The following is a 13,321-nucleotide window of genomic DNA, read 5'->3' as shown; positions in this document are numbered from 1 at the left end:
CAGGACCTGGCCAGTTGGGCAGCCCAGAGGCCTAGGCTGCATGCTCACCCTCCCCAATCAGTGCGGGTAGAGGAAGAGGGACGCCATTCCCCTGGCTGGACCCCTGCTCTGCAGGTGGACACCCTAGTTGGGGTGGACAGGCAGGGGACTGAGCAGGTGTTCTGGAAGGCGTCAGAGCCAGAGCGTGTGCTCCAAAGCCTTGGTGCCTGGCCGGAGCCGCTGTGCTGCCCCTGCGGGTCCCAGCAGGCCACGAGCCGCGACCTCGGGGTTCACCACGCTCCCCTCTGCTTTCTCTTCCAGCTGCCATGGTGGCCATGGGCGGGCGCGCGGGCCCTGGACTTTAGAAGCCATTGCCGCCCTCTCACCTGAAGCCGGGCTCTGCCCCATCCTGTCCTCACCCCACCCCGGCTCCCGGCCCCCTGCCCCCCGCCCCCGGCCCGGCCCTGCCTGCAGCCGGACCCTGGCATGTCAAGGCCTGGCCCGTGCCTGTCTGCCCAGCCCGCGGAACCCCGGCGGCCCCGCGAGCTAGGATGAGGGGCCAGGCCGCCGCCCCGGGCCCTGTCTGGATCCTCCTGCCGCTCCTGCTGCTGCTGCTGTTGCTGGGGCGCCGGGCGCGGGGGGCCACCGGGGTGGACGCAGGGCCCGGGGCCGAGCGGTGCACCACGCTGGTGCAGGGCAAGTTCTTCGGCTACTTCTCGGCAGCTGCTGTGTTTCCAGCCAACGCCTCTCGCTGCTCCTGGACCCTGCGCAACCCGGACCCCCGGCGCTACACTCTCTACATGAAGGTGGCCAAGGCGCCCACGCCCTGCGGAGGCCCTGGCCGCGTCCGCACCTACCAGTTCGACTCCTTCCTGGAGTCCACGCGCACCTACCTGGGTGTGGAGAGCTTCGACGAGGTGCTGCGGCTCTGCGACCCCTCGGCGCCGCTCGCCTTCCTGCAGGCCAGCAAGCAGTTCCTGCAGATGCAGCTCCAGCAGCCGGCCCAGGACCACAGCCCCGGGCCCCCCGGCCCCAGGGACGACTTCTCGGTGGAGTACCTGGTGGTGGGCAACCGCAGCCCCAGCCGGGCCGCCTGCCAGATGCTGTGCCGCTGGCTGGACGCCTGTCTGGCCGGCAGCCGTAGCTCCCATCCCTGTGGCATCATGCAGACCCCCTGTGCCTGCCTTGGCGGAGAGGCCAGCGACCCTGCCTCCAGCCCCTTGGTCCCCCATGGGGACGTCTGCTTGAGGGACGGCGTGGCGGGTGGCCCCGAGAACTGCCTCACCAGCCTGACCCAGGACAGGGGTGGGCACGGCGCACCAGGTGAGTGGCGGAGGGAGAGGCTGAGGCGGCTCTGCCGGCAGAAGGGTGAGGGCAAAGTGGGCCCGGCCCCCAGGGCAGTGTGGCCAGCAGCGCCTTGGTCCCAGCGGGAAGCCTCCTTGAGCTGTTCACCACAGGCTCTCTGGGCTCCCAGTGGCCAGGGCTCGGTCAGGGTTGAGTTTCCTGCCAGCTGGGGAGTTCAAACTCCCCACCAGAGGGTCCTTTCCTTTTCTTAGCAAGGGCACCTCAAGGGACTGAGCCTGCTGAGGCCGGTGGCCGGGCCAGGTGCAGGGAACAGCGGATGGAGTGGGCAGGGGGCTCTGTGGAGATGCTGCCGGGGGGCGTGCCCCTCGCCCATGGCCTGCTGTAGGGGACCCAGCCGCAAGAACAGCACAGGAGTGCTGCCTTGGGAGCTGCCCCTTCAGGACGGAGAGGCGCCAGGAGCCAGCAGTGAGCAGCCACTCCTCTGGCAGTGGCGGGCGCACAGCCACCCGCAGCCCTGGCTCTCCGGGCTGCTAGCTTTCTTGAGGTCAGGGAGGTCACTTAGGCTGTGGACCATGTTCACAGACTGGGGGATGTGAGGGGACAGCATTCCAGGCAGAGGGGACAGCAGGGGCTTAGCGTGTCCTGCTGCAGAGGGTCCCAGGCGGTCTGAGGGGTGTTGGCTCCTGGGTTTCCTCTGGGGAGGTGGGACCCCTCCTGGAGTGACCGTGGGCTGGAAGCCAGGGTTGCTCAAGGTGAGGTGACAGGGCAGTCCTGCACACGCCTGCCCTGTGTCCTGAGGCCCTGTGCACCCAGGACCTGGGCTGGAGGCCAGGCTGGGCTGAGCTGGGCAGGGGCAGGGGTTGGAGCTTGGCAGGCTGCGTGGGAACTGACCTCTGTTCAGGGGTGAGGCTCCACTGGGGGCTCAATGTCTAGGGGCCATTGTGGGTCAAGGGCCCTCAAGGACATCGAGGGCCTCTCCAGGGCCCGCTGGGGGCCAGGGACGGCCGGGGAGAGGTGCGCTGCACTGGCCCTTCCAGGGCCATGGAGGACAGAGGCAGCTCCTTGGGGGCTGGGGCCCAGGAAGCAAAGTGGACCAGTTTCCATTTGGGCAGGCTGGAGGTCACTGTGACCTTGGCAAGGGCAGCTTAGCTTCCCTGGCACAGTGGGCGTGGTAGTGGGCCAAGCAGAACCGGGAAGAATGGAGCAGAGTGAGCAGTGCTCTCCGGGGACGCAGAGGCTGACGGCTGGCTTGGGTGGGGACACAGGAGGACAGGGTTGGCGGTCATCAGCAGATCTGGCCGTGAGTCCTGCCCTGCCACTCGTGGAGGAGCCTTCTTCTGTTGTGTGGAGTACCCTGCAGGGTGTTCTGCCAACCGGGGTGGACGGACATCAGGGTCCTGTCCAGACACCCCCCCCGGGCAGTGCCCGTCTTTAGTAGAATGGTTGGGGGGTGGCCACACAAGTCTCCAGAGGTACTCAGCAGTGGAGCTGGCTGGCAGGAGCCGTGACCTCTCTGGGCTGGCCTGGTGGATGCAGGCGTCTGCTGGAGGGTGCTGGAGGGTGCTGGTGGCCGTGGAACCTCGGTGCCCGGGAGCCTGGGGCTCCACTCCTGAGCCCTTCCATGGGCAGCCGCCGTGGCAGAAGCTGTGGCTGTGACGCCAGGCCTCCCCCTGCATTTGTATGTGATCTTGAGAAGGGCAGGGCCCGGGAGGGCTGGTAGCAAAAGGGGGACACCCCTGGGTTGCGAGAAGCAGAAAGGCTCCCTGGCAGGAGCCTAGGGCAGAAGGTGGCGTGGGCAGGCATCCAGGAGGTGGCTGATGCTGCCCTGGTCAGGGCCCAGTAGCAGGGGCAGGAGGAAGGCCTTCAAGTGGAGCTGAGGGACTTGTGGATGAAGTGGGCACAGAGGCAGGAGAGACTGGACTGCTTCCACAGTTCTGGTCAGGATCGAGGACATCCACTGGAGTGGGGAAGCAGGGGTGGGAGACGCAGCGAGGAGGAAGATCTGGAGGTCAGAGTGGGACAGAGGGCGAATTACCTGTGGGACATCTTGGGAGGGGGCATTGTACTCAGAGCTGGGGCACAGGACAGGGCCAGGTGGGGGCAGGACTTTTGAACTGTACCTTTTGAACCCAGGGCCTGGGTTCAAATCCTGGCCTGACCCTGGCTTGCCATGTACGTCTGAACCATTCCCACTGCCCTCTCTGCCTATATTTCCACGGAAATGAGAGGTGGGGCGAGGTGATTCTGAGCAGAAGCAACGTTACGAGGAGGCATGGGCATACTTGTGTGTTACCAGGCCGGAGATCCTGGAGGGCCTGGGGCAGAAACCGGCTGGAGGCAGGGGTGTTGGAGATGCAGTGTGGGCAGCTGGGGTGTGTGCACAGATTTGGACAAAGGATGCTGGCCAGTGGTGCCCAGAGCAGGCGGGGAGGTGTGAGTGCACAGTGTGCACATGTGTGTGGTACATCCTGTTCACGAGCCGGTTTGGAAGCGTGTGGATGGGCTCTGGTAGGGTGGAGCAGGGAGCACATGCTTTGGTTTGGTGAGGTGGCACACGTGTGCATGCAGCATGTGGTGGGTGCACAGGTCAGTAGTGGACAGGCTTGTGGGCTCTGTGCATTCATAAATGTCAGCACGCATCCATGCATGTGTAGGGTGTTATACACATGCATGTTCACACATGAATGGCCTTGTGAGTGTGCTACATGCATGTTACACGTGTGCATACATGCAGTGCACGTGTGTGCAGTGCATGGAGTTCACATACATACAGTGCATTGCACGTGTATTCATGCACATGCGTCTGGCATGTGCACCCACATATGTGTGTACGTGTGGTAGCATGTGTGTGCATGGAGCAGTGACTGTTCATACTGCACATTGTGTGTATGTGACACGTGTGTGCACACATTGCATGTGTGGGTGCGATGCATTTTGCTGTGCCCGGTGTTCATGCATGCGAGTGAGCCCGTGTGCACACGGCAGGGCTCTGTGCGGCTCTTTCTGCAGTGTGGAGTGGAGTTCAGGGCCTGCCCGTCTTTCTGGTGGCGTGAAGCAGGTGGCACATAGTCCCTGCCCATGCCCTGCACCTGAGAGGCCCTGTGGCTTCCTGGGCCGTGAGAATGAAAATGAGCCGCAGTGACCGCGGAGCCGTTGCCTGGTGCTCACCTTGTGCCGAAGCACCCATGTGTCCACTGCTTTCTCTTCGTGGTGCCCCCCCCGCCCAGACAGGCTCCCCCTTGAGGCTGCCCCCTGCCTCAGGACCTCGCAGGGCTGAGTGCTTTCCCCTCTGAGCCCGCAGCCTTGCTCAGATGCTCCTTCTCGTGAGGCCCCTGACCTGCTGTGTCGTGCACCTCCCTGACTGTGTGCTAAGAGGAGGCCTGAGCCCCTCACGGCCCTTCCCCCAGGTGCATGCAGCAAGTGCTCAGCAAATGCGTGTGGGCAACAGAGATGTTAGCGCAGTGACCCGAGTAACACAGCTTAGTGAGTGGTAGGCTGCAGAGACACCTGGGTGCCACCTGGGCTTACACTGAGTGCCCTCTGTGTGCAGAAGGAGAAAGGTCGGGTGACTTCAGAAGACATGGGCTGAGCCCACGCAGCAGCTGCCCAGCTCTCCTCTGCGAGCCCCGTGCCCAGGACCTTCGCCTCATTGCGCCCACCGTGCAGCCCCACCTCAGCGAGGTGCCTGGCCAGGCGAGGCGGGGGCAGCCTGGGCGAGCCGTGGCCCATTTTCAACCCTGCCCCCACCAGGCCCGTCCCAGTGCCACATGGCCAGGTCACGCATCAGATTCCACAAACATGCCTCAGGCCAGAGCAACTGTCCTTCTCTGCCCGGCCCCCTCCATGGCTGCCAGGCCCTGCACCCACCCTGGGTCCCGGTGCCACCCCCAGCTCCATCTCCCTGTTCACTCCATCTTCCCCACCACCTCTCAGCAGCTCTCGCCTCTGGTGAGATGGGCATTTCTCTCAAGGGTTGTTTTAAATATTCATGTTTTTAATTAAAGAATTTTATTGCAGAAGCGACATGTAAGATAATGAAGAAGCAGCCTCCTGGGGGTGGGAGCGAGTGTGTGTGTCCCCGTGCGTGTGGGCGTCCCCGTGTGTGTGTATACAGAGGCCAGGGCAGGGGTGGGAGGCTCAGCTGACCTGGGTGTCCGGGGGTGTGGACACGTGCATACACATGCGCATGCGTGCTCTGCTAGGCATGTGAGGGACCCGATGGCCTGCAGGGCTGGAGCTGACCCTCCCTCTGGCCCTGCCCAGGGCCAGTCATCAGTGTCCCGCCTGGCTAGTGACCCCCATACAGTCGCACTCCCAGGAGCTCCGCTGAGGTCTGCAGGCCAGAGGGGCAGCATGAGGGCGGGCGGGAGCTGGCCTGACCTGTGGGAGGAGGACTGGGGTGCAGTTGGGGTTGAGGTGGAGTTTGGTGGGTGCTGGAAGATGGTGGGGCTGGGGAAAGCACCAGGGTCTTCACTCTCAGGGATAGTGGGCTCCTCATCGTGGCCTGTCGATTTAGAAAAGTCTAGAAAAGAAGGAGGGAGAGGTACAGGCACCCCTTCAGTGCCCATCAGGTGGAAAGAGCAGGGTGGGCCCATGCAGAGAGTCCACAGGGAGCTGCCAGCCCTGACCGCCAGGCTGGAGGCAGGCTGAGGATCATGGCCTAATTTAGTGCCACTTCCCAGAAAGGCAGGAGAAGGGATGTCAGGTTGGCTGCGGGACAGCCAGAGCCTGGGGACGAGCAGGACGAGCAGCAAGACTGTCCAGGATGGACTGAGTTTTCAGACTAGTGATCAGGGCACTGTTCTCAGGACCAGGAGCACCTGGGAGCACCTGCCAGGGAGCCTGTTCCCCGCTGTGGGCTGGGAATGGGGAGGACTTGCTTGTGGGACCTGTGTGAGCCTTCACTGAGCAGGTGCTCCACAGGAGGAGGAGCTGCCAGCCCAGCAGAAGGTGGGCTGTTTCAGGCCGGCTGGATGCAGGGCCCAGGAGTGGGGCTAAGTGGGGGAGGGGCATCAGGGAGCCTCCTGTCCTTGTGGTCCTGTGCTTATTCAGAGGGGTCCTATGGCCGGGGTCAGCGCCTGGGCGCCCCTCTAGGAAGCCTGGACAGAGGACCGTTCTTGCACCTTGCAGTGAGTGCCAGGAGACCCCAGCCGGCCCCGCAGGGGCAAGAATGGGCAGTAGCCCAGGGGTTGCACAACCTGCGGGGCTCGAGCGCCCTCTGCTGGATGAGGCTGGGAGTGCAGCGTCCCTCCCCTCCAAAGGGGATCCCGGAGACTGGAGAGGCCGCGCTGGGGGAAGGGCTCCCGCGGAGCCCCGACCCAGCCCACTCCGGGCGCAGGATCTGGGGAGCCCCTGCCTTCAGGCCTGGTCCCCACGGTGGGAAGGACACTCGAGCCCCCTCACTGTGCACCCTCGTCCCTGGGTGGCCGGCCTGCCTGGCGGCCGATAATTGGCTCTATTCATCGCCATAATGAGATGGAAATGAGGCTTCCAGACAGAGGGGCATTGAGTGGGGGAAGAATAGCGGCTTCTTTCCGGGACCGGAGGGGCAGCCCACCCCCAGCCCTGCCTGCTCCTCTGCTGCCCCCTTGCGTCCCGCGGGACCTGACAGCCTTTGTGCTGCGTGTGCTGCTCGGCAGGGGACCCCAGGAGTCCTTCCCTGTAACTCCCTTTCTGGCGCCCACTCTGGCAGGGCAAACATTTGTGGAGCGTCAGCTCTGTGAGGACACACGTTAGACAGGAGATGACGGCAAAAACGGCAGCTACACTTCCTGAGTGCTCCTTAGTGGACAGACATAGCCAAGGTTAGGATCAGTGGTGGCTGGGATCGGGGCTCAGTGTGCGGTGTTGGACCAGGGATCCTATGCTCAGGTCAGAGGTCGGTCTATGATGAGGATCAAGGCTCCGTGTGTGACCAGAGTCAGGAACCAATCTGTGACCAGGGCCAGAGCTCAGGCCAGGGCTCAGTGTGTGACCAGGACCAGGGCACAGCCTATGACTTGGATCCAGACTCAACATAACCAGCTGGGACTGGATTTAGTGTGGGCAGAGGGAGGTCCATGCTCTGTGTCAGGGTCCCCAAGCCTCTCTTTATGATCCCCACCTCTCCTCTCCCCTCCCCCTCCACATCCTCACCACCTGGGTCACCAAGGTAACCAGCCCTGAAATAGTGGGTGTTCTGGCAGCTGAGGCCTAACCTGGGTCTATCCTGAAAGGCTGCGCAGCAGTTGCCATGGGAACCGAGTGGCATCCTCCGATTAGCCTGGCTTGGACACCCTCTCTCCCACCCACTGCCAGTTTCCACACCACTCAGGATTCCTCATGGGGGCTGGGCTGGGCGCAAAGGGGCACAAGCTGCATGTGCCAGCTGGACCCGGTCGCCAGGCCTGCCTCCGTGAATCGGCCCTCTGCTCTGTCTAGAATCACGGATGGGATGGGATGGCAGGTGAGACTCCTGAGGCTGGTCAGTCCTGGCAGATGGCCTTGGTGGGGAGGGGTGGGATTTGGAACCTGATCTGGTTGAAGATCTGAATTCGACCTGGTTCCTGAGACTGGGCAGCTCCCGCCCTGTCCTGTCCACTGTGCCTCCCCTTGCCCTTGGCTCTGCCCTGGGCGGGGGACATCTCTGCTTGCCTCCTCCTGTGCCCTCCTGCCTGCTTTCTGAGGCCCTTCCACCTTATCTGAAGATGAAGTGAGATAGGCAGTGCACGGTGCACAGACACTGATAGCTCTTGCTCAGGACCGAGACCTGTGCCCACCCCCTCTGTCCCAGTCAGTGCCAGCTGCAGCAGACTGGCCTCACCCAGTGTGCGGCTGCCGCTCCCAGCCTCAGTGTCCTCTGCTACAGACAGGGTGAAGCATGCCTGGTGGGGACGGGCTAGAGTGCAGGCTCTGTGCTGGCACTGGCCTTGCCCGCCAGGGACTGGGCACCCAGGAGGGCCACCCATGGGAGGGGAAGCAACCCATCCCAGGGACGTGGGGCCTGAGTCCAGCAGTTTGGCACAGTCCCTGAGTGGCCTCTTCCTGGGGAAGAGCTGGGGGGAGAGGTACAGGCACCCCTTCACTTGTGGCCCCTGTGTTGTCTGAGAAATGGGAGCAGGGCACCCCCCCCCTCCATAAGGGACACTCCACCCAGACTGAGAAGAGGCTCAGAAGCACCGCCCCACTTCCCTGCGCACTGGCTGTGTCCTGCCGGGCAGACACGGCCTGGTGCACTGGACAGGAGGACTGGTCCCCCTGGGCTCCAGCTCTCGTGCTCTGCTTCTCTGGAGACCACGGGGCTGTGGACTCCCTGAGGGGAGAGCAGCTTCCACATCAAGCCGGGGGTAGAAGATGCCCCTCTCCACCCTGTGTCCCAGCAGGAGAGCAAGCCTCCCATCTATGACCGGGATTCCTTGCCTGGTTCCCACCACCCATGCTGGTGCCCCCTGCTGGCCCAATCCAAGCATGGGTGCAGAGAAGATAGGCATTGCAGGGTGCACAGACCAGACCAGGGCCCAGGGGTCAGCTCTGACCAGAAGGCCGTGCTTACACTCGGACATTTCCAAGTGCTTTCTTGATGTTGAGCCTCCTGCTGGTCAATCCTGGGAAGCCGGCTGTCATCCTTGGGCCGTGATAGGTATGAGGCCAGGAGATGACCCAGGGACCATTTGGGTGGTGGGGCTGCTCGCCTTTTGGGACATCCTGCGTGTCCCTATTCTCACCCCACAAGGTGAGGTTCCCTCCTCTAGGCCACAGGTAAGGCTGAGGCACCAGAGGCCCTCCCTACCGCCAAGAGTCCCCTGCCCTTGGCCAGCTGGTTCTCGGTCCCTGGAGGGGCCTCTTGTGCTCTCTTGAGCAAGCTGTCTGGCTCAGTGCCCCCAGGGGGCAGTGTGGGGCCGTCTCTGGGCTCCAACACCAACCTCCTCAACAGGGATAGGTCAGGGTGTCTTCAGCAGAGATACCCTGTCCTCTGGGCCTGAGCCCAGCCTGGGAAGGGTCAACTACTCTTCTGAAGTCCATCTAACCCCACTGCTCTGGAGTGCAGAAGACCAGGGGACGGCAGAGGCCCAGCTGCGTAGTGCGAGGTCCCCCAGCAGGAGGCCTCCCGTGGCCCACCAGTGCGCCTGCATGCTCGGCCCTCCGATGAGGCTGCCCTCTCATGCCCCTTGCTCCTGGTGCTTGCCGGCACTGGCCCTTCAAGCAGCCCTCAGTGTTCTCAGAAGCCCTGGGCCACCAAGGGGCTGAGGCCCCCAGGGGCAGCAGGCCTGGTTGTTGGGGGAAACATTCCGGTGACGGCAGTGGACTACCAGGGCCAGGGTGGAGGAAGACCTAGGAGAGGCTGAGGTGGGTGGCTGGAGTCAGCAGGGCCAGGGGCCTGGAGGCCTGTGTCCAGAGCTCAGCTGGTGGTCAGTTCTGCTGGGTCTTAAATAGGTCTTTGGGTCTGCCAGGCTGGGCCCTGGTGTGGGACCTTGGTGGGCGTGGGGTTGGGTGGGGCTTGGGCCATGGCCAGTCTAGCCCTCCTCTCTGCAGAGGAGGCAAAAGCTCCGAGGAGCAGGACCTGAGCCAGAAATTGATGAGGGGCCTGGGAGGGTGTCCAGGTGTGCAGGAACGCAAGCCTTAGCCAGCTCTCTGCCCTGGGCCTCTCAGGGTCCTTGTGTCTAAGACAGCCTTGGGGTGGGTGGGAGACCACTGCCCTCCGGCAAACCCGCCTGGGCGGTGCCAGGTGCCAGGTACTAGGACTGACCTGAGCCCTCCAGCAGGTGCCCAGGAGCTGGGTGGCACCAGGTCCCCTAAGGCCCCACGGGGCACTTCTGCCCCTGCCAGCCAGCCGCAGCAGGTGCTTTTCCCTGGGTGCTGCCCACCTCTCCCAACTCCATCCGCCTGTCCCCAGTCCTCCGGGCTCTGACCCCGCCCCCTGGTTCCCCAGGCGGTTGGAAGCTGTGGTCCCTGTGGGGAGAGTGCACGAGGGACTGCGGAGGAGGCCTGCAAACGCGGACGCGCACCTGCCTGCCAGCACCAGGCGTCGAGGGCGGCGGCTGCGAGGGGGTTCTGGAAGAGGGTCGTCTGTGCAACCGCAAGGCCTGTGGCCGTGAGTGCGCGGGCGGTGGGGTGGGCGGCGGCTGCTGAGGGGCGGTGCCAGGTGGGTTGGACCTGGAAGAGGCCAAGTGGCGCAGCAGAGAGGGCGCCAGGATGGGAAGAGGAGGGGCGGCGCTGCGAGGATCCCATGGCTTTGTGGAGTGATGGGGCGGATCCTAGCCCAGAGTGAGGGCCAGGCCAGGCTGAGTACAGGTGGGAGCCCAGAGCCGGGGTGGGGCTGCAGCTGGGCCGCAGTCCCCGTCTTCCCTCCCCCAAGCGAGCTCGGCCAGGCCAGCCCGTCCCAGCCAGAGCAGCTCCCGGATGCATTTCTCACAGGGCTCTCTAATGACCTCATGCATTTTTTAGCTGCCCTCATAAAGTTAAATCAAGTTCTAATGAGACTGTCATTCTCTGGGTTGTTTTTCCCTTGATGAACTCTCCTGGGGACCCAAGCTCATCTCAGGAGCCTGGGGAGGCCCCCTGAGCATTGGGCAGGGGTGGGGGCAGCAGATGGCATGTTGAGCAGGAGGGAGTGGCAGCGGCTCAGAGGAGCCATCCTGCAGGTGACCCCAGGCCTGCAAGCCCCACAGGCTTAGAGAGAGGGGCTGCGAGGCAGGGGAGACAGGCCCTACAGGACCCTCAGCACCACGTCCTGTGGGTCCGTAGTGACCAGAGGAGGGCTGGCGCCAGGCCAGTGTTCTGAACCTGCTTTCCCAGCTGCCCAGCGGGGCCAGGCAGCTGTGGTCCTGGCAAGAAGCCCACTGTGGCCAAGGACACAGGGCACCCCAGCGGGGGTGCTGACCTGAGTCTACCCCGCAGCTGCTGGGCGTACCAGCTCCCGGAGCCAGTCCCTGCGGTCCACGGATGCCCGGCGGCGGGAGGAGCTGGGGGACGAGCTGCAGCATTTTGGGTTCCCGTACCCACAGACTGGTGAGCTGGAGAGGGCAGGGCTGCTGTGCCACGAAATGCCGCCATCTAGTGGGGGAGGTTCCAATAATTGCTCTGGGGACCTGGCGGTGGCCCAGGCCAGCCCTCAGGCTCCAGGCCTTGTGGGAAAGCCGGCCCAGCTCCTCCTGGGCAGCCCTCCAGGTCTGGCACAGGGCAGTGCTGGCTGGGCAGTCCTGTGATGTGGCAGGTGTGGCCCGCAGGTGACCCGGCGGCGGAGGAGTGGTCCCCGTGGAGCGTGTGCTCCAGCACCTGTGGCGAGGGCTGGCAGACCCGCACCCGCTTCTGCGTGTCCTCCTCCTACAGCACGCAGTGCAGCGGGCCCCTGCGCGAGCAGCGGCTGTGCAACAACTCGGCCGTGTGTCCAGGTGGGCGCGGCCGTGGGGCGCGAGTGGGCAGCAGGGCAGGTGCCGCCGACTCAGAGGGCAGCAGCGCCTTTCTGTCCCTCAACAGTGCACGGAGCCTGGGACGAGTGGTCACCCTGGAGCCTTTGCTCCAGCACCTGCGGCCGCGGCTTCCGGGACCGCACGCGCACCTGCAGGCCCCCCCAGTTTGGAGGCAACCCTTGCGAGGGTCCCGAGAAGCAGACCAAGTTCTGCAACATCGCCCTGTGCCCTGGTAGGTGAGAGGGAGGGCCCGGGGCGGGCAGGAGGGGCGCACGTCCCAACCCCAGGAGCCCAGACCTGGCTCAGTGTGACCAGAGGCTGGACCCTCACACTGCTCAGGCGGGGTCGCGGTGCCGGTGGAGCCCTGGGGTGCTGGGTGTTCACGCTGGCTTCCTGTCTTCTTCCTCCCCTGGGCCGGGCAGTGGACGGAAACTGGAACGAGTGGTCCAGCTGGAGCACCTGCTCGGCCAGCTGCTCCCAGGGCCGGCAGCAGCGCACACGCGAGTGCAACGGGCCCTCCTACGGGGGCGCCGAGTGCCAGGGCCACTGGGTGGAGACGCGGGACTGCTTCCTGCAGCAGTGTCCAGGTCAGGGCCCCGGCCTGTAAGCCTGCAGGCAGGCCTCGGGGGAGGCCAGGCCCCCTGGGTGGCTGTGGTCCTGCATGTGGCCGTGGGGCTGGTGCTCAGTCAGTGGGCCGGGCGCGTGCCCCGTGGTGCGGGAGCTCTGTGGTCGGCGTCTTGCTGGTCTCTGGTCTCTTGCACCCTGGTCTTGGTTTTCTTTCTCCTCGTGGCTCCTGCTCCTTGGGTTCTCATCTCTGTGTCCTTGTGGCCCCATGTGTGCCCCTGTGCCCTGTTGCTCCCTGACCCTTACCCTCCTATCCCCACTGTCTGTGCTTCTGTCTGGCCACCCTTGCAGTGGACGGCAAGTGGCAGGCCTGGGCCTCTTGGGGCAGCTGCAGTGTCACGTGTGGTGGTGGCAGTCAGCGGCGGGAACGTGTCTGCTCTGGGCCCTTCTTTGGGGGAGCAGCCTGCCAGGGCCCCCAGGATGAGTACCGGCAGTGTGGCACCCAGCGATGTCCCGGTGAGACCCCTCCCACACCGTGTTTGGGCTTTGGGGAGAGGCTTGGGGGGTCTGGGCAGCTGACCTAGTTGGAACAGTGGGTGCCAGCTCCCAGCCCCTTCCTGGTCCCCAGCCCCTCACTATCTCTGGCCCCTTGGCAGAGCCACATGAGATCTGTGACGAGGACAACTTTGGAGCTGTGGTCTGGAAGGAAACACCAGCTGGGGAGGTGGCTGCAGTCCGGTGTCCGCGCAATGCCACAGGTAAGGGGTATGGGGGCTCCTGTGACGCCCCCATAGAGTTGCCCCCAGGCTCCACTCTAAGGCCCAGAGCCTAGGCAGCCCCGTGTGCACGCTGATGTCCAGTAGCACAGGCCAGGAGTTTGGGACCACGTTGTGGGGACACTTTCAGGGCAGCACCCATGCCATGCACTTAATGTGGGAGTCCCTTTGTGATTCCACACCCCCATGAGGTCACCACAGCCCGGTCACAGGCGGGAGACCGAGGCGCGTGAAGTCAGCGCCCCCACCTGGGCTTGCAGGGCAGGGAGGAGCAAGGCTCCTGGGAGTGCAGCGTTGGTAACCCCGCGG

The 13,321-nt window shown here is 64.4% G+C and overlaps 1 protein-coding gene across 1 annotated transcript in view; it reads left to right on the top strand.

Moving 5' to 3' along the window:
* The first annotated feature begins 530 nt into the window (after positions 1 to 530).
* The window catches only part of Adgrb1 (adhesion G protein-coupled receptor B1), a 62,537-nt gene continuing 49,746 nt past the window's right edge, over positions 531 to 13,321 (top strand). The window contains exons 1-8 of the mRNA XM_027949254.3: positions 531 to 1,302; positions 10,193 to 10,354; positions 11,161 to 11,271; positions 11,490 to 11,654; positions 11,740 to 11,902; positions 12,084 to 12,259; positions 12,588 to 12,752; positions 12,893 to 12,994. Of these exons, the coding sequence (XP_027805055.3) occupies positions 531 to 1,302; positions 10,193 to 10,354; positions 11,161 to 11,271; positions 11,490 to 11,654; positions 11,740 to 11,902; positions 12,084 to 12,259; positions 12,588 to 12,752; positions 12,893 to 12,994 (1,816 nt within the window). The remainder of the gene's footprint in view (positions 1,303 to 10,192; positions 10,355 to 11,160; positions 11,272 to 11,489; positions 11,655 to 11,739; positions 11,903 to 12,083; positions 12,260 to 12,587; positions 12,753 to 12,892; positions 12,995 to 13,321) is intronic.

This window comes from Marmota flaviventris, chromosome 15 (assembly GCF_047511675.1).
Source record: "Marmota flaviventris isolate mMarFla1 chromosome 15, mMarFla1.hap1, whole genome shotgun sequence".
NCBI lineage: Eukaryota > Metazoa > Chordata > Mammalia > Rodentia > Sciuridae > Marmota > Marmota flaviventris.
Note: the sequence above shows the minus strand (reverse complement) of the source record. Positions and strands in the feature narration are given on the sequence as shown.